Source organism: Pleurodeles waltl, chromosome 5, assembly GCF_031143425.1.
Source record: "Pleurodeles waltl isolate 20211129_DDA chromosome 5, aPleWal1.hap1.20221129, whole genome shotgun sequence".
NCBI classification, from domain to species: domain Eukaryota; kingdom Metazoa; phylum Chordata; class Amphibia; order Caudata; family Salamandridae; genus Pleurodeles; species Pleurodeles waltl.
Window position 1 is genome coordinate 111,977,041 of NC_090444.1, and position 22,417 is coordinate 111,999,457.

The window sequence follows — 22,417 nt, forward strand, 5'->3', positions numbered from 1 at the left end:
TACACCTTATATGTGGCCTATATCTTATTTTGCACTTAGCAACATTACAGACTGTCAAATCAAACACAAGATGTTTTACTTCATCAAACTTTCTGAAGTAGTGTCTTTGGATGTGCTCTTAGATATGAGAATAAAGAAAAAGGAGGCTCAGCGAAATAAAATATTTGCCTAGAAAAACACATTTTGGTCAAGTGGGGAAGACAGGATTGATCAGAGGTTAGCTGTTTTTAGATTATGCAATTCAGTCGCTAGGTGGCTTGTTCTTTCTTTTTAACATCAATTACTTTTGCTTTATCTTTTTTTTATATATTGGGACATTGGGTGACAGGCAGAAGCCACATGAAAGCTCGGCTCTGGTTGAGCTTGAGAGTCCAGGAAGACCTTGAGCTGAGCCAGAGCCAGGCCTCTGCTCTAGCCGTCCGTGGCTCACCCCCCTTTAGTTTGTGTGTGTGTGTATGAATTTGTGTGTGCACGTTTGTATATACTAGCAGTTAGGACAAATTAGTAATTTGGGACCAGATGGCCCATCAGTAGTAGGATATAAAAACTGATCTTGAGCCCTCTGTTCACTGGGTTAGACTCGTCCTCAACGCCAGCACCAGGTGATATTGTCAGGGACCCATGTTTGTCAACCATCTATAAGGTAAGAATATAACATCATTAATGAGAATAGCAGTTTTAGGCAACTTTTGCAAAGGTGGATTCAGACTTTGGGTCACCATTCTCTTTGTGGAGAGATGCTCTTGCAAGCCCCAGACTGCCCAGGAATCCAGTCTGTAGCTTCAGGACACCAAAACAAGGGATTCATTTACTAGTCAATAGCCTCGGTATCAAAGTATGAGGCCAAGGACTGAAGAAAGGAGGAGAGAAAGTGAACAACTAAAAGCTAAATAAAGGGGAACCAGAAAGGGAAAAACAAAAGAAAGGTGAGGACCACAAAGTTAGCTGTGAACATCAGGATAGCGCAATGCGGAAAACATTGCCAGGATCTGCACTATGCTATGTTTCTCCTGAATACTGTTCTGCCTGGTTAGCGTGGGAGTGATAAAAGCAACCCGGAAGTGTCTGTCTATGGATGTCTACTATGCCGGTTAAAGTGTTGTGAATGCCTCGTCACCACTGTAATTTCTTCTATAGTTTCTCTTCCCTCCCCTATTTGTTAAGGATTGTGTAAGTTTTGCTAATGTCCCTTTTGGTTGTGTGTCGGAACAGCGCAGGTCTTTAGCACGCCTGCCTTAAGAACGTGGCCGAAACCATGAATGCGTCTCTGCAACGTATTTTTTTACCACCCAAATCATTACAACGACTTGCCTTGGGGAAAGCACTGGACTTTGGAATAGTATAGTTTACTATTCCAACTCCAGTCAGCGCCACAGTAGGACTTAAAGTCCAACATCAGTCCAACAACACTTTCCCTAAGGCAAGTCGTTGGAATGACTTGAGTGGTAAAGGAATGCGTTGTAAAGACACATTCGTGGTTCAGGCCACATTGTAAAGGCACAACGTGACTCCAGCCGCATTGTTAAGGCTGTTTCCCGTCCCTTTTTGTGAGAACTGTGGGTGGTATCATGGTCTGACTCGTGTGGATCCTGATAGATTGGTTTTGAGTCATTTCCAAAGAACGGTAATCCCTCCATGGTCCTGGTTGAAATAGGATATCTCATGTTTCATCTGGAATATCAACTCAAACTGGCGGCATATGTGGTTGCATATATAAGGCACTGGCTAAGACATCCCCTTGTCAAAGTCACTAAAGAAAAGGTAAACGGTGAATGTATTCCTGTTGGATATCCCAGTTCCTCTGTGCTATGTCCATGGTTTTTATGGCCTGGCTTGACAGCATAGGGGTCGCAAGACAATTATGTGGGGAACACTAGAGAGGAGCTTTGGCTCCCCCCAGAGTGTTATCACAGCTGTGTGGAGGTCAAGCATTTTTTTGTGGAAGCACACAACTTCTGTCCAAACAAAACATGTACTCCCGCCCCCAACATGTGCGCAGAGCAAAAGCCCCTCTCTAGTGTTCCTCACATACTTGTCAAGCTACAGCTGTGCTGTCAAACCAGACCATGAACATTTTGTTAATTTATACAGAGCCTCAGCTTGAACTTTTAGGGGCACCTGTGACATTGTAAAGCTATAAAAGTGCCTTCGATAACTAGAAAATTCATGTTGTGTTTTTTTCTGGCAGCAGCACAGATGAGAGTTGGACAGTCGTTCACCTACATGCACTGACAGCTGCCAACTATGGAGAGTGGTGTGGCTGGCAAATGGGTGGTGGGTGCATGCACTCACAAAATTATAGTAACAAAATTACATAAATTGGTGCCAAGATGGCTTACACTGTAATTTTAAAGTTAAAATGTTTAACAATAAAACAGTAACGTAATGTATATGGGCAATTTAGAGCAAACATACACACAAAAACTACACAAAAAAGGAAATAATACACACTTACCTTGCTGCATGTCCTCGCTTCGGTCCTGGAATTCTTCTCTCTTCCAGCGCGGGCCCAACCGGCTCCCCTAACCATCCCCGGTACTTCTCTTGTGCTGTTAACCAGCATGAGAGAAGCACCAGGATTGGATTGAGCGGGCTCTCTCAGCTCTCCCAAAGGTGCTGGAGTCCTGTGCTTCCTCTCAACCCAGCTGTCTAAGACAGCTGGGTTGAGGGGTTTAAAGGGAGCTTGTCTGGCTGGCCGTTGCAAGACAGCCTGCCAATGAGACAGGCACTTTTAACTTAAAGTGCCCAGCCCATCACTCCTCTCTGCTGCTGCCACTCAGCAGTGACACGCCCCATCCTGGCACTTTAATTTGTGGGAGCGACGCTCCTGCAGTCTAACAGAGTAGCCCACCCTGCCTACATGGATGTTTAGGCCTGGCTTGAAAGTTCAAGTGTCATCTGACCTTTTAACCTTAACCAACATTATTCTACATTTCTTTGCTCCCACACAAATACCTATCCATTCTTCTGCTATTTATGTGTAATCCTTCACATTATTATACAACATTTCTTTAAAGCTAGACCTACGGGCATTGCCAATGCTTGTTGCCTTGTTTGAGCAGCCACAGATTTAAAGTGGACTTGTGGGCGGCAGGGAGGGAGGTTAGGTTATAGCTTTAGGGGGTAGCCCAGTCAAAGATTTCTGTTTGTTTGTTCTATTTGTTGAGTTCTTGCACGGTTTCACGGGAATTGACTCGAGACTGGAGGGTGTAATAGTCACCTCTGTGTTCTGAACTGATTAATTTTTTTCCGCAGTCAAGGTAATAAAATCTGAATTTTGATACACATTACATCCAGAGCATTTAAACTGATGTCTTTTTAAACATACATTTCAGTATACTTCATATTAGATAAAATATTTGGAATATACATACAGTATGTGGATTAATTTATTTTTTAATAATATTCATTTTCCATCTGAACTCACATTTCCTTCCTTTTTCAATGTTTGTTTTCTAATGTTTTATATTTTTAAGCAACGTATATTTAATGGTTTTCTCGCGTTTCGTTTTTGCCTCTCCATAAATATGTAACAAAAATGAAGTAGAAACGTCTTCAGGAGAAAAACAAAATCTCAAAATTACTCTTCCTCCTGGGCCTGTTTTTTCCAGCTTCGTGTGACAAAATATTTGAAAATCTGTCTAAACCAGACCACTTTTTGGGATCCCTGTCACTATGTGTTTATGTATTGCTGAAAGAGCGTTCACAAATGTGGCAGTCTCAAAGCAGATAGAAAAAAAATCAGACTGTCCAAGTTTTTGAAATACAGACAACCTAATTAATGGATTTGCGGCAGAATCTCTTGTAGTGTCTTAACTAAGTTATTTCAGTCAAATAAGTCCATTATTTATTTATGCACAGCGCATGGACTGCGGAGCGCCGGGGAGATGGTTACTGATTGTCTGGTAACATCACATTCAGATACTGCATAATTTAAAGCCCCAGCATCACCTGGAAAAGTCACAAAGATGGCGTTTAGACTCCTGAAAGTCAGTGGGGCATATTTAAGAGCCCCTAGCGCCTCCTTGTGCCACATTTGCGTAATTTATTTTCACGCAAATGTGGCCCAATGAGACCAAAAACGCCACGTCATATTTAGAAAGTAGCGCAATGGATGCATTGCACCACTATGTAACCCCTTGCACCACATTCTGCCTGCGCAAGGCATAATGTATGTAAGGTGGGCGTTCTGGAACTAGGGGGGCTGAAAAAATGGTGCAAAGAAATCTAAGAGATTTCTTTGCGTCATTTTTATTAGCATTTTTAATGCCTGCTAAAAGCTGCCATTAAAAGGGGGCATGCCATTGTTTTCAATGGGCCTCTGGGTGCTTTTTGACACTAATCCTGCAAAGCGCGGGACTAGTGCCAAACATTATGACTCTAGTCCCCCTGACCACCGCCATGGGGTGCCGCTTTCTAAATACGGCGCACACATGGCAGCATTAGGGGGGCGCTAATGTGCACAAGAAAAGTGGCGCTGCACTAGGTGCAGTGCCACCTTTAATAAAACTGGGCCAGAGTGTGCTGGGTTTGTCTCTTCATGTGATGATTAATTAAAAGTCGAGGGCACAAATCTATGGCAATGTAAGAACAGCAATGAGCATGAAAGTGGGAAAACGTTAAAGTGGAGACCTCCAAAGTTACATCTCTGGTTTTTTGAAGAGTCTCCTCAAAAAAAGGAGACAAAGAGAGTGAATGCATTTGAGATGCATCAGAAGTGACACAAGGCTACAATAGTAAAGAGCAAGTTCGGGTAAAGCTAGTGACCATATAGGCTATATCCCTAAAGATGTTGCAGAAAAGGGGCGCATTTGTGGGGCCAATGGTCCTGATCAGCCTAGACACATTATGGGCCACATTGCTAAATTGGCACAGAGAGTGCAACTGACGCTGCATCACAAACCTGCATGTGTTCTGAGCTGCAGATGCGCCTTTGCATCTCATAAAGCCCACAGAGCAAAAGATGGACTTTATGAGGTGTCAAGATGAGTCCCAAAGTAGGGGGACAGGAGTAGGCCTGGGCTGAATTTCAATTATGCCCAAGTAATTTTGAAAATGGCATGTTACTCTTTGGTGCTAAATTACTGATAATAAAGCAATTACGCCTGCTCGTGTAATTAAGAGTAATTTGTGCGAAAAACCCTACCTGAAGAGCCAATTTAGCGAGCGTGAGCAACTGCTCGCTATTTGTGTTCTGTTGCATCTAGCGCTATTTCTTAGTGCACAATGCATCCATGTGTACATTTCGGATATGAGGGTGCATTTTCCGCTTGGAAAATAGAGCTAAATGCCGGAAGTAAGTTGGCTGGAAATCCTTCCCTAAGTGTACATTTAGCAAGTGTGAGTGGCTGCTCACACTCACTATTCATGTCCTCTTGCATTTAGCACTATTTCGTTGCGCAAAGGCATCTCGTGTCCATTTTAAACACGAGGGGGCATTTTTGTGCCTTCAAAATAGTGCTAAATGAAAAATGATTTTTCCTATATAATTCTGCTTCACCTCACTGAATTTTGGGGTAATACAGTGTGGTTATGCCACACCAAATTCTGCAAGTTTCTACCACATCTAGATAGGATAAATGTAAAGGCAGGCATTGCTCCCTCTGCATGTCCTGCCGTAGTAATGGGAGCAACGTCTTTCTGTTTAGCAGACCAAGTAACTGCCCCCGCAGAAAGTTCTTTTGGTTTCTCTTGACTATAGTAGTCTGTATTGGCATAACCACTAACAGCCAGGCCGTCTTACTGTGGCACCAAGATTCTTTTCTGAGGGAGCAAAATATCATCTTTGTGGATAATAATATGAACAATGCTCTTAAAAAGAAAACAAATGGTCTATACCCAGATAAAAGAGATTGGGATGATGGAACACATGCCGAAACAGGGGCTGTATAATCTGGCCTGGCCTTTCCACAGACAGAGCCCGAGCAAAGATAAATTTGGCACCCATCCTGATCCTTCTCCTCCTCGACCTCTTCCCCCGGCACTCCCATTGATGATCTTAGAGGGGGGGACCATTTTGACTCACAGGTCAGGTCCTGACTAATTACTTTGAAGCAGCTACCAGTCTGTGAACACACTCTCCCTCAGCTCCTCACCTGAACCACTTCTTCAGTTTCTAACTGGAGGTGAGAGGCGGGCAAGCCAACAAATGACCTGGGTAGGCGAGCCAAAGCTAGAGCTGAGCTGGGAGTCTGGCTGGGCTCTAAGAGGCTATGCACAAGCCGAGTCATGAAAATATGATAATATTTGGCATTTAAATTATGCTACAAACCTGCACAGATATGCTAATTTCTGTGGAAAACGTCTTTAATGAGGGGAAGCGTTTCACCTTGGGGCATAAAATTATATCATTGCATTGAGAGGTATTTATTGAAAGTTTTTAAACATGCATTTAGAAACATTGATGCCTCTTAAGTTCTTATTATTGATAGAGCAACTTTGTACGTTAATAAATCAAACATAAGTATACATGTTACACGCAGCCTGTCATAGGACTCTCATTGTACGAATGGAGCTGCTGGATTTTGGGCAGCAGCGCCACTGAGTGTGAGGGACTGAGTCTGGTTCCACACCATATGACAGCTGTCAGACTAACCTTATCAGCTAGCTAGCAGCACCTCACCAGTACCCAAGAGTAAAGGTGATTTGTGGCAGCCTATCACAAGACACTCTGAGACTCCTCAGGGAAGTCGTGGTGGAACAGATCTTACCCCTTTCTCTCAGTTATACGCATCTCATACATGCAAAGACAAACAGAAGTGGGATTTGTGTCAATGCCTTTTATTGAAGCATCTGTATTCTATGTAAAAAGGCATGAATTGAAATTATCAGGATAATGAAACACAACACTATTATTGCAGCGACTTGAAAAGAGAAACAGAGGAAAAGTCCCATCATACTCTCACAATAGTGAATCTAAAATACTTACCTCCGCTTCTATGATTCTGTATGAGAGCGATAGCAGTGTTACCCCTAATCTTCCTGCCTAGTCCCTGGAATGAAACTCAATCCCCATACCTGTGCTATAGGCAGGGAAGAGGTCTGTTGGCCTGCTGTGAGTCCTTCCACGTGGATGAAGAGAAGATGCAGAGTTTCAGCAGAAACTGTGTCGACAACATGCAGCATAAGATGGCTGGCTGGCTGGAATGTTCCCTCTGATGTGGTGGTGGCAGTGTGGTGTTTTATAATAAAACTTCTGTTGTTCGAAAAACTGCCCTCACATGTCAATACATAATTTTTTGTGTAGGGTAGACATTGTACTCTTTTAAACAGCAATATCCAGTAAACTGTTAAGTGCAACCTTGGGTTGAGCACAGCATGAAAATGTTCTGCAAAAGAATGAATAACAAACTCTCCATGAAAGGGCAACTGATAAAAATAATAAAACACCGCCACTAAAACAAAGCTTTGCTAAACTAATAGGAGGAATAAAAACGACATGTAACAGTGTGAAAGGGCACAGACCTCGTGCCCAGAGCTAAAATAATGTGACTGTGTAAATGGTAAAATACCCTCACGACAATCCAGATATCATCTATTACAAGTTGTTCTCATATGTGGTCATGAAGAAAAACTAGGCTTGGTGAAGTAAAGTGTTTGCCTAGGATCACACAGTTTTGTCAAGTGGGGTAACCATGATTGATCCCATGTTTTCTGATTTCACAGTGTGCAATTCAGCCATTAGATGAGCATCACTTTATCATATCAAAGTTTAATGCATTGCCTTTGATTCTTGGAATATAAGGTTAGAGTGTGGGAGGCAGGCAGAAGCGACATTTTTGCCTTTCTTTGTAGCACAAACCTGCCCCAAGAGTATATTATCAAATATGACTTCAGAAAAGACCCAGACTATGTTATACATTTTCAGCAAAGGGAGATTAAGAGATTTGCCCTTGATTGACAGGATGTTGGTTGAGGCAAGGTCAGGTTTCGAATCTAGCTCCCAATGTGCCAAGGTTAGCAGCTCTAGTCACATCTCTTCTTGTGAAAACTCAGCTCATTTTGGACTTCAGGTTCCAAGATGACCTTGAGCTGAGCCAGACTGAGGCCTCTAGCTCATGCCTACCACCAGTTTTCAGTGGCTTGCCCACCTCTAGTGAGAGCCAATGGGAGGCAGCAAACAGGAGGCGAAAGGAAAGGAAAGAAAACAATTAGATTTTATAGACATTTTGGGGAAGATGAACTGCAATAGTGGCCTGGAAAAACATTATTCAAAGCAGTTGGTGAGGTCAGCTCTCTGTGCACCCTTCTAAATCTAGGTCAGGCCTGGGCCCGGGTCACCAGTGGCAAAAGCTAGCCATGCGTATGATTAGCAGGATGCCACTTTCTGCAGAGCACCAGCGCAGCAGGGGCCCATGAGCCTCTCTTTGGCGTCTTCAGTGCATGCATTAACTCAAAAACTCTCCAAGTTAGTGGGTTGGCTCCAGAAAGAAGAGCTCAAAAATACAGGGCATGAATTGTTTTCTCAAAAAGACACACACAGACCCCTTGAGCATCGGTGCAGCACTAAAAATGGCATTGTGATACGATCCCAGGTGTCATACCTTGAACAAGTGGTCTAGCTAAATGCACAACTCAGCGCCTATGTAAGCAAGTATCAGTGAAAAGTGCATACATATAATTACAACTTTCTCTGGTTTCATGTAAATGCAGCAGGCAGCACAGCTCAGAAACAGAGAAAGGCAACCACTACTCCCAACTTCTACTGCTCATTCACTATCTCAGAGATAGTCAGAGTTGTGCGTATTCAGTGTGTGCAGAGGAGGAGGGAAAGAGCCAACCCCTGCAATACTGGTACACAAAAAGAAATGTGAACAAATCTGGTATGCACAGAACTTGACATGCAAGATAGTCTTCACAGTTCAAAGGAGAATCTGAGGCATGCATTAGACAAGCATTGGTGGTACCCAAAGAGCCTCAAGGCCTTTCCTCAAAACATGCATATGCCAAAAAGGAGCACTCACTGGTTTGCACGGTGGCACTAACCAGGAAGCTGCAGTTGGCGGGCACCAGCAACAGATGTACGGACTAATCTTGCCTGTTGATAACATAGTACAGGACCATGAAGGTCCTTCTTCACTCGCATGTAGTGTCAGGCTGCAGGAGCAGCCCTTAAAGCTCACCACTGTCCTGCTGAATGGACACAAGTGCACTAGGGTCAGCCGGGCAGGTGTTAGCTGCCCAACATAGTTACTCTTTGGCAAGTCTTTAAAAAGGGAGAGACCAGAAGTGCAAATATCTACTTGGATTAGTGTTGTTTCTCTCTCCACCTGTGCTGGCCCATTCTTGGCTGTCTTGAACCACCAGAGACCCTTGCATCAAAGTGCAAGGGTCTGCGTGCAAAGTGACCAGATCCAGATTCTACACTTTGTGCTGTTTTGGCCCAAAGTATATGGTAAATATGGGCCTCAGTGTCTCAAATGAAAGCATGGTGCTGTTCGTCTGAAAGAGGTCCCTAGGAGCTGACCAAGGCTGACTATAAAAGTAATGAACCGAGGAGCACTATTAGGTTGCAGCAGTTTTGTTTCCCACAGATAAACTCAGGGGTCAGAGAAAGCAGCCTGGAATGTTCTCCACATTTGATATATTATGGCCAGTCATGTCCCTTGCAGAAACTGCCTATCCTTTCTGCCCAATCCATACCACCATGTTCTGCCACGTCCTGACATTACACCAGGCTTCAAGCAGATAAAACATGGTGGTATGACCCTTGGGTACAGGGCCACCATCTCTGGGGCACAGTTGCGCCATTCGTGAAATATTAACAAGTCACTAAGTCTCCAGGAAACTTCTTGATCCAACAACAGTTTCATGTTCCAACCATTATTAGGTGAGGACTCAACTAAAAATGTATACCTTGTTGTCTAACGTACATCACGCTCCCAATAGTGTAATCCGTTTACTGTCCCTATGTTCTACATGCAACATCTACCTCACAGACCTACCTCAACCCAGTTTCTCTGTATGTACAGAACAAATTTACCATATATATATATATATATATATATATATATATATATATATATATATATATATATATATATATATATATATTTCCTACTGCCGGTTGCCAGTAGGTAGTTATAGTTTGGACTATGTTTCCATAGAAAAAGCGTTTTTGGCTTGCCTAAATCTTTGGCACCGTTTGACAAATCTTTACGAAATTTTCCCTAAAAAGTGTTTCAGTGATTCGTGTTGCCCTTGGAAAGTTTCGGGGAAATCCATCAAGCGAGGGCCGAGAAAAAGGAGGGGGTAAAAACACATGTGTTTCCCATGTTAATTCCCATAGGACCTTTGAACACTACAGCCCGAACCACTGGCCAGAATGACACTAAATTTGGCAGAAAGCTACCTTTCGGTATGCAGATTGTGCTTTCGCTTATTTGGTGTAAATCCATTCAGTAGTTTTTAAGAAATTAAAAGGACAACAAATTTGCATGTTTGTTCCGCGGCAACTTTGATATTATTCCGTGAATAAATCATGAAAATTTGTGAATTTTCACGAATGCGCATGCAAAAAGAAGCGCTATATTTGACTGACCACAACCTAACTAGAAAGTTGCAGCTGCCATTTTATTTCATGGGCCACGGTCCCTTGAGGGGAAAATCCCCATTGAAAGTGGCAAGCGTCGCCCGCCAAGTTGTAACTGCCTTGTGGCCGCACTTCCGCGGTGGCCATCACAACATCCCCGCTGGGCCGGCGGGAATTTCGGCCGCAACACGGGAGCCGGCTCCAAATGGAGCCGGCGGTGCGACGGGTGCAGTTGCACCCGTCGTGCTTTTCAGTGAAAAGCTCCATGGGGCTGTGGCAGGGGGCCCCGCGACTCCCTTTCCGCCAGCCTTTTCATGGCGGTTCATACTGCCATGAAAAGGCTGGCGGGAGGGGGACTCTTAATCCCTTGGGCATGCTGCTGGGGGATTACAACCGCCGGGACCAAAGTGGCGGGAAACCGCCAGTCCCGGTGGTGCGACCGCGGTGCTTCCGTCGTGGTCGTAATTCCATGGGAAGCAACGCCACCCTGTTGCTTCCGGCAAAACAGCCGACGAAACAGCTGTGGCGGTCTTTGACCGCCAGGGTTGTAATGAGGGCCAGAATGTCTTCATTTCGGCTCACCTTGAAACTTTCAAGACATCAGCTGAACTGACCAGAGTACGTTTTGAAAATTTCATGAAGATTCATCAGGTGGCGCCAAAGTTATTGATGAAACAAAAAACGATCCGTCCATGGAAAAAAAGGTCCTAACTATAACTACCTAGTGGCGACCGCTGATAGATAGGTAGATAGATAGATAGATATTTTGTAATGCAGTGGCTCGTGCGACGCAGCCTAGTATTAGCACAGAGTATGGTAAAAGAAAGGCCTTGAGTTAACCAAACTACTTCTCAGATGATGGAAAGTCCAAAGCAGCGACGCCTGATGGATTATCAGTGAGGCTGTACCCAACCCAGGTACCTATCCAAGATAGGAGAAATCACAGAGAAGCCGCACAACCTCATAAAAGAAAAGCTGACTTCCAGCCTCTAAACAGTATTTTTCCATTTAAGTACAATGGGGGTCGTGTATTTAATATATTTCTCTCTGATGCACAACTGAGGTATATTTCTGCATGCTGTGTTCCACGTGTCAGGGGCAGTTGCTCTTTCTGTGAAATGCACGGAACAGGCATAAAAATGAACGAAAGACCCTTTCTGACTCTCTTGGGCTCCTTCTCTCCCTCCCCCAGTGTCGTGCGTCGACCGGACCCGCTCCCACGCAGAGGAGCGCCTCTTCAAGCGCCTTTTCTCCGGATACAACCGCTGGGCCCGACCAGTGCCCAACATCACTGACGTGGTCATTGTCAAGTTCGGCCTGTCCATCGCGCAGCTGATAGATGTGGTAAGTCTGATGTGGCGGAGGGGGGTGGGGGTGGGGCACCAAGGAGGGGTCGAAACTCTCCCAGCAGTTTTTTTTCCATCCCCTAATTTATAACTGCAGAGGGGGCAAGGAGGTGGGGGGCATAAACTGGACAGAAGATTAATGGACCGGGCAAAGGGAGCTGGCGTTCTGCTGCGGGCGCACTAGTCTATCAAATTCTAGCTGACACCAGATAAAACAAGTGCAGCATCGGCCACTAAATGTTTGGAATTTATAGCCCGGTGATAGATGATTGGTTCCGGGCTGCATGAAAAGCAGAAATGCCAGCTGGAATCGCTGGACAAGCAGCTTATCAAGAAGGTTTTTTTAATATATATTTTCTAATGGCGGATGCACATTTTTGATGTCAAGTTTCCCAGGCTTCACACTGCTCACCCTCGAGGGGGCTTGGACGGGGCCTAAGTTCCTAGTCACTTTCCCGATGGCCTCCGCTCCGATCTTTGCACTTGACTTATGTTGGCTGCACTTGACTACAGATGGCCTCTTGTGTGCTATTCGGTTTTAAATTCACTTCATTTGGCCCTCAGCGAAGTCACTCTGTGCTCTTTTAGAAATATCTCTGCATCACATAGTGCTTCACTTTTTTAACTACAAAATGAAAGTTTATTTTTTTATGTGCTCACTTATTTACTAGTTTGGCGGATATCCACGGCACTAGCTCCCGACAGCAACAGAGCTCTGTGGAGTCAAACAGGTCATTGATTCAAGTGCAATTCAACAGGGAAAGACACAATCTCAGAGTTCAGGAGACAGGGCAGGTTGTAGTTCCAGCTGGGTGGCTTGGGTGGGAGCTGACAGATTTCACTTGGCACATAAGAGGGTCAAATGAGGACTCGTTTCAGACTCTGGAGGAGTATGACTTGGTAAACAGGAGTTTTCTTTTTGATGTTTCCTAATCACAGTTCGGACCTGGTTCTGGTTCTCGGTGAGGGGGCGGGGTCATGTGAGATGAGCAGTTCCTCTCAAGGTAGTCCTTTTTAGCTCGAGCGCAAGCAATTTGACCTGTTGATAGTGTTATGGGTTTTTAGCCACGCCCACCTCATGCCCATCACTTTCACTCGTTTGTGGGCTTGTCATTCAAAAATCCTTTGTTATCATTGGTAAATGCTTTATGTTTGTCCCTCCACTTTCACTCGTTTGTGGGCTTGCCTTTCAACAATCCTTAGTTATCATTGGTAAATGCTTTACGTTTGTCCCTCCTTGGGGCGGTTTTGTTACCGACTTGCAGACTGACCCTGTTACATGAATAATTGTAAGATTGCCGACACGTTTGACTGTGAGCAAACTTCTTTTTCTACTGTGTCTCTCCTTTGCGCTCATGCTCATGGCAGCCGTGGCGCTTTGAATCGGCTCGAGTTTGTCAACTAATGTTTTACTTTTCATTTTCAATTTATGTGGCAGGAAAAGTCCAGTTAGGAATTTACAACGCCAATAGCCCTAACTGGAGCAAATGCGAGACCGATTGCATTGCAAATGCTTGTTTAGTTTTGGTATAGTGGCGATTTAGCTTTAGCACCAGCAGGTGAAATCATCAAATGGATACTGTACAGTGGAATATTGAGAAGGAAGTAAAGCAATGCTTCAGATTTTGATCCCCTGCCATGGTGTAAACATGCTGCACTGATCCTTTGTTAGGTAAGCCCATTTTTCAGCATGTTGGACTGGGAGACTCAATTTTCTGATATGATCCAGTACAGGTGCAAATCATGCTGCCTGTTTGGCCATGTCAGTAAGCACTGCAGTTTAAAAAAAAAAAGTAAAATATATATATATATATATATATATATATATATATATATATATATATATATATACAGCTCGCTGTAGTAGCCTGGCCACATTTCACCTTGATGGCCAGAACATTACTCACTAAGGCCCATATTTATACTTTTTTAGCGCCGCATTTCCGTCGTTATTTGATGCAAAATCGGCGCAAACTTACAAAATACAATTGTATTTTGTTGGTTTGCTCCGTTTTTGCGTCAAAAAGCGGCGCAAATGCGGCGCAAAAAAAGTATAAATATGGGCCTAAATGTGTCACAGTTATTGCTAATGTGCTTTACAAGGACTCCAACAAGCGGCCTTCAAACTGTGTTTTTACAATCGGGAGTCTTTGGCTAGGATTGGAAACAAGTATTTTAAGACAATGAGACGTCTTTCTTCTGGCAGACAATTTTGAGGGTCTGCAGGTCAGAGCTTTGAGTATTTCTGTCATGTCATGACGTTTGTGACGGATTAACCCGTCTGCCGAACTCTAAATCAGTTCTGATTTCAGGCAACAACAATGGTGCATGTGTCTAGTAGGAAAAGTAGGTCACATGTTTCAATGTAGAGCTAATTAGCAGATTTAAGAGACATCCTAGCGCCTCCTTGTGCCACATTAGCCCCATTTTTGTTTACGCTAATGTGACCCAACAAGGCCAAAATTGCAGCTCCAAATTTACAAAGTGGCGCAGTGCATGCATTGCACCACATTCTCACCCTTTGTGCTACATTATGCCTGCGCCAGGCATAATGTGTGCAAAGGGGGCATTCCCCCCATTACTGGGGATGAAAAAATGGCGCTAAGAGATTTCTCTGCAGCGCTTTTTTCGGTACTTTTAACACCTGCTCAGAGCAGGCATTAAAAGGAGGCACACCATTGTTTACAGTGGGCCTCAATGGGCTTTGCGGGATTAGCGTCAACATTTTTTACGTTAATCCTGCAAAGCTCCAAACTAGCATAAAAAATGTTGACGCTTGTTCCCCTAACTACCGCCATGGTGCGCTGTATCTTAGATGCGTCGCACACAGGGTGGGGTTAGGGGGGCGCTAAGTGGCGCAGCGCCACTTTTCTTAAATCTGGCCCTAAGTATACTTTTGAGAGATTAAGGTCCTCCAGCAGGGCAAAGCAGGACCTATGATGGACACCTCGGGCATAACACAATACGGGGCGCCCAGATTCCAGCTGAAACCAGCAGGGAAGCATCCTCTCAATAGAAACAACGAGCAGAATCAGGACCAGACAAACGCTGCGCAGTACGCTCACTCCCTTAACGGAGGGGGAGGGGCCCCACTGCCAGGCTACTACTGTGAAGCTAATGTGTTGTGTCAGTTAATGCTTTACTTCATATGTTGTTTATGCCATGGGGAGCAAGGGCATCATGTCATAAACACTAATGTGTTTCGGCAACAACAGGAACGATTAATGATTCATATGAAAAATGTGAGTTTGTGAGATCCGCGCCCCCAAGGGTAGCCTCCTCTGCGAGCTATTGACCCCCGCCAGCCTTAAAGTGACAGACACCCATCTAGTGCCTGACCTCGTGTGGATTTGCCACAGTGATGGAGAGGAAGCACTTTTAGGATATGCAACAAATGGAATGCACTTTTCATTTTATTTGTCTTGCTGTTTTGATGCTATTTCTTCTTCTCACTCCTGGTTCAGTCTACCCTTTCATTATTCCCCCTTCTCCTCTCACATCTCCCCCTTTGTATTTTATTTTCTCAAAGCTTTAAAATGTTTGGTGTAAAGGTATGTATGTAGATGTGTATATCCATTCTAAATAAGGCATTGACAACATCTTTTTTAAGTTGTGGGACGTTAGAGGCTTTTATAACACAATGACACACACATGCATGCTCACGTACTCTCACACCCATCCATTCACTAGCACACACAATATCTCATCCACCCATTCACAAGCACACACATGCACACATTCACACCCACCTAAGCATAACCACACTTAATCACACATTCACACTCACCCGTTCACAAGCACACACATGAAAACATTCACACCCACCCATTTACAAGCACACACACAATCTCACACCCACCCATTCACAAGCACACACATGCACACATTCACACCCACCCAATAATAACCACACATACGCACACATTCACACCCACCCATTCACAAGCACACATGCATACTCACACCCACCCATTCACAAGCACACACATTCACACACCGTTCACAAGCACACATGTTCACGCACATCCACTCACAAGCACACTCAGAGAAATATTCACAAATGCATTCATACATACATAGGCACATGCACCTAAACATCCAATAAACCACTTACCTGTCAGGGCTTAATCATATAGATGACAGCACTAGAGGGTGGCAGGAGCACGACGGCCTGGGAAGACCATGAAGGCTTTGGCCAATAGAAACACTGCCTTGTGTCACATTCAACCTTGTCAAGCATCACCCAGTAAGAGAGGAACCTTTTCTAAATTTTCACAGGGTGTGGTATGATCAGTGAGACTTGCTGACCCCAACTCACTCTGTAAAACGTTGTGAAAAGGCAGTATGAGACTTCACAGATTGACAATGAATCCTGAGTCCTTCAGGGCTTTAATCTAAAGCTCCCAGGGCTGACTCGATCAGTGACCCTCCCCCTTGTCATCAGGGGAGGATCCTCACAGGGTTTTGTCAGGCTGATGATGTCACTGCTCTCAGGGCTGTGAGTTTTTCATCTCAGCAAACTTTGGCTGCATAGCGCCTGCACATTAGAACATGTAAAGCACCTGGTTGACTAACATTGACATAATGAGTGCTTTCTCATGCTGACCTTTGCTCAGTCTGACAGACACTCCCCATGCACTTAAAAGATAGAGAGGGAGAAGCCCCAATGCCCACTCTGATGCCGTCAGGACAGACCTTAAGTTGTAAAAACATTAATAAGCAGTCTAAAGATTTTTTTTATAATGAGCCAACAATCCACATCATTAAATACCCAGATTCCGACTGCCAAGACTCCCCTCATGCCGCTTTCTTCCATCAATTCTTGCCTCTTTACTACGCTTTTGATTCACAGAGTTGTAGTCTTCCATTGCTCACATTCGAAGAACTACTGCCCATATTTAAGAAAAAGTGGCGCATCAGAGCTCATGCGACACTTTTTATGTGCCCCCCACCGGCACATAACAACACCATGGTTGCGCTTTATTTATAATACAGCGCAACAATGCTGGTCGTTAGCACAATAGCGTGAACATTTTTGACGCTATTGTTGCACTTTGCTACACTAGCGTAAAACAATTTGATGCCAGTGTAGCAAAGTGCAAAGAGGCCCATAAGTTTCTATGGGAGCGTCATTTTAACGCCTGCTCTGAGGAGGTGTTAAAAATTACACCAAAAAACGCACCGTGAAATCTATTACATTTTACTGCGCCATTTTTGTGGGCCTCCTAGCGCCAGAACGCCCCCCCCTTGCATACATTATGCCTGTCTCAGGCATGATGTGCCACAAGGGTTTACAAAGTGGCGCAATGCATGCGTGCACCACTTTGTAAATATGGCGCATGGAAAAACCCACTTTAGCCCCGCCTTAACGTCAAAACAATGATGCTATGGAGGCACTAAGGTGGCCCTAGGGGCTCTTAAATATGCCCCTACATTTTTCTTTTTTTTTCAGCTCTGCATAGAGTAAATGTGTTTTATAGTTCTCTGCCTCATGTGCTATTTCGCTCCCCAAACATCCACCCCCTTGAATCCACTGTGTTGCTCCCTCATCCCTCCCCCAAGCTCGTCCCTTGCTTTGCCCAGTGTTTTTTTAGGTGCTTTAGGCCTTGCCCTGGGAACCTGCCTTGCACCCCTGCACCTCTTCCCACGCCTGGTGGCTTTTGCACCCACTACTATGTTACTCCCCTAACCCCCTCAGTTCTGAAACTGTTTTTATTAATTTCATTTTTCTTGGGTAGGCCCGGTAGCTGTTGCTTGCTGCCAGGCCACTCCACGTACACAAAGCGCTTTTGTGCTACTAAGGTTATTTTTTTTTGTATTAACCGTTCCCAGTTTTGTCTGCCATCTTGAGTCAATGAGTCAAAAATGCAGGAGCTAATGAAATTTAACCCTTTTTAGGCCTGGACAGCACAGCATTTTGCTGCTTAACGATGCTACGTCACACTGCCAAAATGCATTGGCAAAGCTAATAGGTCACAAAGGCAAGACCTATTGACTTTGCTAATGCTTGTTAAAAGCTAAAACCTCTAAGGCTCTAATCAACAAATTGCAGGGCCAAGCTGCAAAGTGCAATTTGTACACACCCACAAAAGAACAAACAAACAAACAAATGCAGAGAACTGCTGGCCAAGCGTTCGCCAGTCCATTAGCTAAAAGACCTGTACTTTAAGGGCTGCTCATAGCAAAACACAAGAACAGGCAGCTGCACCAGTCAGTGCACACAAAACAGAAATGGGATGGCAGTGTAGGTCTAAGAGGGTTCACGTCAATGCTATATTTTCAGACTAGGAATATAATATATATGTATTATTGTGGTGAATCTGCATGAAACTCATTTACAGACTCAGGTGGCATGATGGAAGTCGCCATGAAATGAGGCTTTCTCGAACCAACCTTGGACACCCGACACCCTACAGGAGTTAGAAATGCACCCTAATCAGGCCCAATTTAAGAAAACCTTTTAACACATTGGCACCTAGATTGCACTCTGGGATGGTGATCAGCCAGTAGAGCCCAAGTGGTTGGGTTTAACACCTGGCAGTGACATTAACTCTTGTTACACAAGCATGCCTGTGGGTTCTTGGGTATAGGTTATAGATGGCTCTATTGTTCCCAATGCATAACCTATACTTAGACAGGGTGGACAGTCAGCCACTTGCTCATGACAGGACAGATTTATTTTCTATCTCAAGTCTCTGCTCGTGATTCAATGTTTTTACTTGTATTTGTTTTTCCTGGGGGCAATTCCGGCCCAAGGTGTTCTGAGTTGTACCCTTCGACTGCTAGCTTGAGGGGACTTTTTTGCACTTAAAGTCCGGGGAGTCCACGAGTCCAGGTCTTCCCTTGGTCTCTACATCATCTGTTGCAACAAACATTGCTGTGGCCCGAACCTCTCCCCACATTTTATTGACTACACTCCCCTGCTCATTCATTACTTCCGATCACACTATTCTCCCCGTTTCCAATTGCTTTATATTATTTTTGAGGACCTGCAGCGGCAAAGTGCTAGAGGGCCACTAGCTTCCTGTTTTTTGGCAATGACACACACTTTTTCACTGGCAAACTACTTTTCCAAAAAGGCCATCAGTCGTGTTTGAATAGCAAATTAAATATGGCAAAACGAACACCGGTGTATCACCAAGCAAACGTGTGCCTGTATGATGACACATACTTCGGCTGCCATCTTAGAATGACTCCTCTTTAATAGGAAACTGGAAACCCAGTCCAAGGTGGCTGCCTTTGCGCCCGCAAAATTCTGATGATGTGGCGGCCATTTTGGCATTAGGTAGTGCCAATGAAAACAAGCATTGGCAAAGCCAATAGCTCGGCTTTCTTTTTTTTTTTTTTTTTACAGCAGAGTCCTATTTGCTTTTGCCAATGCGTGTTGAAAATAGCTTCTGTTCGTCCTGATCAAAGTTTTTGAAGCTGCTTGGTGCCCCGCATGAAAGGCGGCAGACCTCCCTGAGCTCTGGTTATCTGACAGGCCTGCTGTCAGGCAGGCTGATTCAAAGCGCCTGCGGCCACAGTAGCGGCTGAAAGCAGGCAACCCTTGCCTTTTAGAACCGTAAATCCAATATTCGGGCTACAATCTTTCAAATTGAAGCTACAGAAAAAGTATACCTAACCCTATTAGTCCGTGTTCCTTTCAGACAGGGGGAGCACTTTGTCCCCCGCAGACAGCTGACGGGGCCGATAACCTGACAGCGGGCCTCTAATTTGTCTGATGAACTGAGTTGCAGGACGGCCGCTTCCGGAGAGCTGGCTCCCTGCCAGCCATTGATTTCAATTCAGATAAATTGCTCCTTCCACTCGGACTAAATTAACTCTTTTCCCATTCTCTAACCCCTGTCCCTTTTTTTACTATCCTTCCTGCAGGATGAGAAAAACCAGATGATGACGACGAATGTGTGGCTGAAGCAGGTAAGGGCTAATTCCAAAAGGAGGGATTGTTTTTTTTATAAACGCGCCAGCAAATCCTGTGCTCTGCGGAGGAATTAGAAACGAATGGCTCCCTTTGAACACTAAATCCATCTCCCCCAGCTGTCCTCGACTTCCAAGGTCACGTGCTCTACTCATGGACGTCATTTAGGGGTTGCCAGGGGTCGCAGCTGAGAGCCCTGGCCTGCCCTTTGCGACCCCTGACCTCAGAGATGGCAAATTCAGTGGCAGGAACACAGGGTCCGTTCGTCGTGATGGACCTCATTTGGGGCTCCGCCCTCTTTGTTTTCTGTCATTTTTTTATTAAAGTGCTTTAAGATGTATGTTGCGTGCGTGCTTGCGGGTAAGAGTGTGTTTATGTGAGGAAGAGTGCATGAATGTGTAAATATGTGTGCGTGAGTGAAAGTGAAGGTCAAGGGGCGTGTGATGTCACTTGCTACCCCTGGCATTTCGGTGAATTGACGTCCATGGCTCTACTGCCAGGTTTGCTTTTCACAGATCATTACTAAGATGTGTTAGTCCCATCGGCTCTGTTGAAGTGACCAAAACTACAACTCCCATAATCCATTAAATTGTTCGGGGGGAAAAAAAAAAATACCGTGTCCGATCTGGATTCTTTTCGGAAAGTGTTTCTGGAGATGAGAGGAAAGGATTACCATCCAGTTTTGAAGGTATTCGGTCAAATGTTCCTGCTTGGTTTGACAAAAAAATATCCATTATATATTTATGTGTTTTTGTCTGGGAAGGTGAGTGATTTGAGTTATCTTGTGTAAGATTCTTTTTCTCAATTTTCACCTTTTTCCTTTACTAACATTTCATACAGGTATAAAATGAGGGATGGTTATGTTATAATGATTACATTTCGGCGTTAAATTGCTCAGCACTGAAATATGTGGTTCTTGACGACAGTGAGGATTTGGCAGCCCTTTCGCACAGTTTCAGGATGCATGCTCCAACCTTCGATGTGAAAGGATTCCTGATTTCCAGCCCTGTGTTTTGTTTTAACAAAGTAGACCTGCTGTCTTGGGTCAGTTAATGGCTCAGAATGCCAAAAAAATAAAGAACATTTCAAGATGTCCAAAAAACAAAAACAAAAGCAGGAAGAGGGGTCTTTCAGCTAGGGTATAGGGTCTTTAAAGTATTTGTTCTTTATGTTCCGTACATGTTACACGGGGCCTCCTTACAAATTGGCCATTAAATACAACTATGTGTTGTAACTCCTGCTACCGTACATATCGGAATTATGAGTCTGAGAAACATCATGCGTCCCAGATAAGTTTTGGCTGGTCAAACCTTGCAATATTTGTCAGAGAACTGTGTCTGTTAAATACTGGGATATGCAGATTTTGGTGGAGTAAGCAAAGTAAACACAACAGTCTACATGTTAATGCCTGTTATCATTAGCACTCATAATTGGGTGGTAATTATGGCACCCAACAAATTCCGACCCAGCACAGCTGGAATTTATTGTGTAGCTATATATTGGACCAGTTACCGGCCAACTCATAGTTCAGGTCATGGTCTGTTTTTTTATATCTCTTTATGAGGTTCAACAGAAAGCGTACAGTGTAATTCTATGTACTCATCGCTTTAGCTTTTGCCCGTGAAGTCATTTTCGTGCAGCAACATGGAGTCAAATATGTGTAGTCACTAAAAAAAAAAAAATTATATAATGGACTTGGCAAGGCCTCTTGTCTTTAGAAATGTATACCACAGTATGAATAGTGTCTAACATCCTGTGCTCCAATACCTTTAGTTACACATGTCCACAAAGTGGTTGGGAAACCACACCTCTCCTTTAAAAGCTACTAGAGTGTAGGCACATGCAAGGTGTAGGGCATAGGTGGGTCAGGGGCATCTAAACAATTCACAATTTCTTCCAAAACGCTGTCGCCAGACTCATCCTGGACATTTCCTGCCCCGAACACATCTCCAGTCACCTAAGAGCCCTCCACTGGCTTCCTATCGAGAAAAGAATTAACTTCAAGCTCCTCGTCCACGCATACAAGGCCCTCCACGACCTCGGACCCCCCTATCTCAACCTCTGCCTCACCTTCTACTCCCCCACTAGACCTCTCAGCTCCGCTCAACAAGCATTAGCCACTGTACCCCGCATACGGAAGACCTGGGCTGGTGGAAGATCCTTTACCTACCTCGCAGCAAAGAGCTGGAACACCCTGCCCCTGCACCTCAGGCAGTCACCATCGCTACCTTAAGACCTGCCTCTTCAACTGTAGCTCAGAGGACAAACCACCCCGGCGCCTTGAGACACTTACAGGTGAGTAGTTATGCTTTATAAAACCTGATTTGATTTGATTTCAACCTTCTTCCCAGCTCCATCTATTCAACATCTGTGTTCTTCACTTCGAGATTTATCTCAGAGTTAGGTAAGCCAGTTAGGTAAGCCTTGGATTTCTGCAGCCAGTTAGTCTATACTTTGAAGATGGTAAGCAAGTTATCTGACTTTGGGGTAAGATTCAAAAGCATCACGTCCCACTCCTTTTAATTTGGATTACCCACTCTCTCGCTGAATTACAGCCATCTTGGTCTCTGCAGATGCCCACCTGAGGAATTCCGTCTTCCAGGAAGAGGTCCCAGGACG

The 22,417-nt window shown here is 44.4% G+C and overlaps 1 protein-coding gene across 1 annotated transcript in view; it reads left to right on the forward strand.

Moving 5' to 3' along the window:
• Nucleotides 1-22,417, forward strand: part of CHRNA2 (cholinergic receptor nicotinic alpha 2 subunit) — a 142,952-nt gene that overhangs the window by 71,985 nt on the left and 48,550 nt on the right. The window contains exons 3-4 of the mRNA XM_069233733.1: nt 11,724-11,875; nt 19,753-19,797. Coding sequence (XP_069089834.1) covers nt 11,724-11,875; nt 19,753-19,797 — 197 coding nt within the window. The remainder of the gene's footprint in view (nt 1-11,723; nt 11,876-19,752; nt 19,798-22,417) is intronic.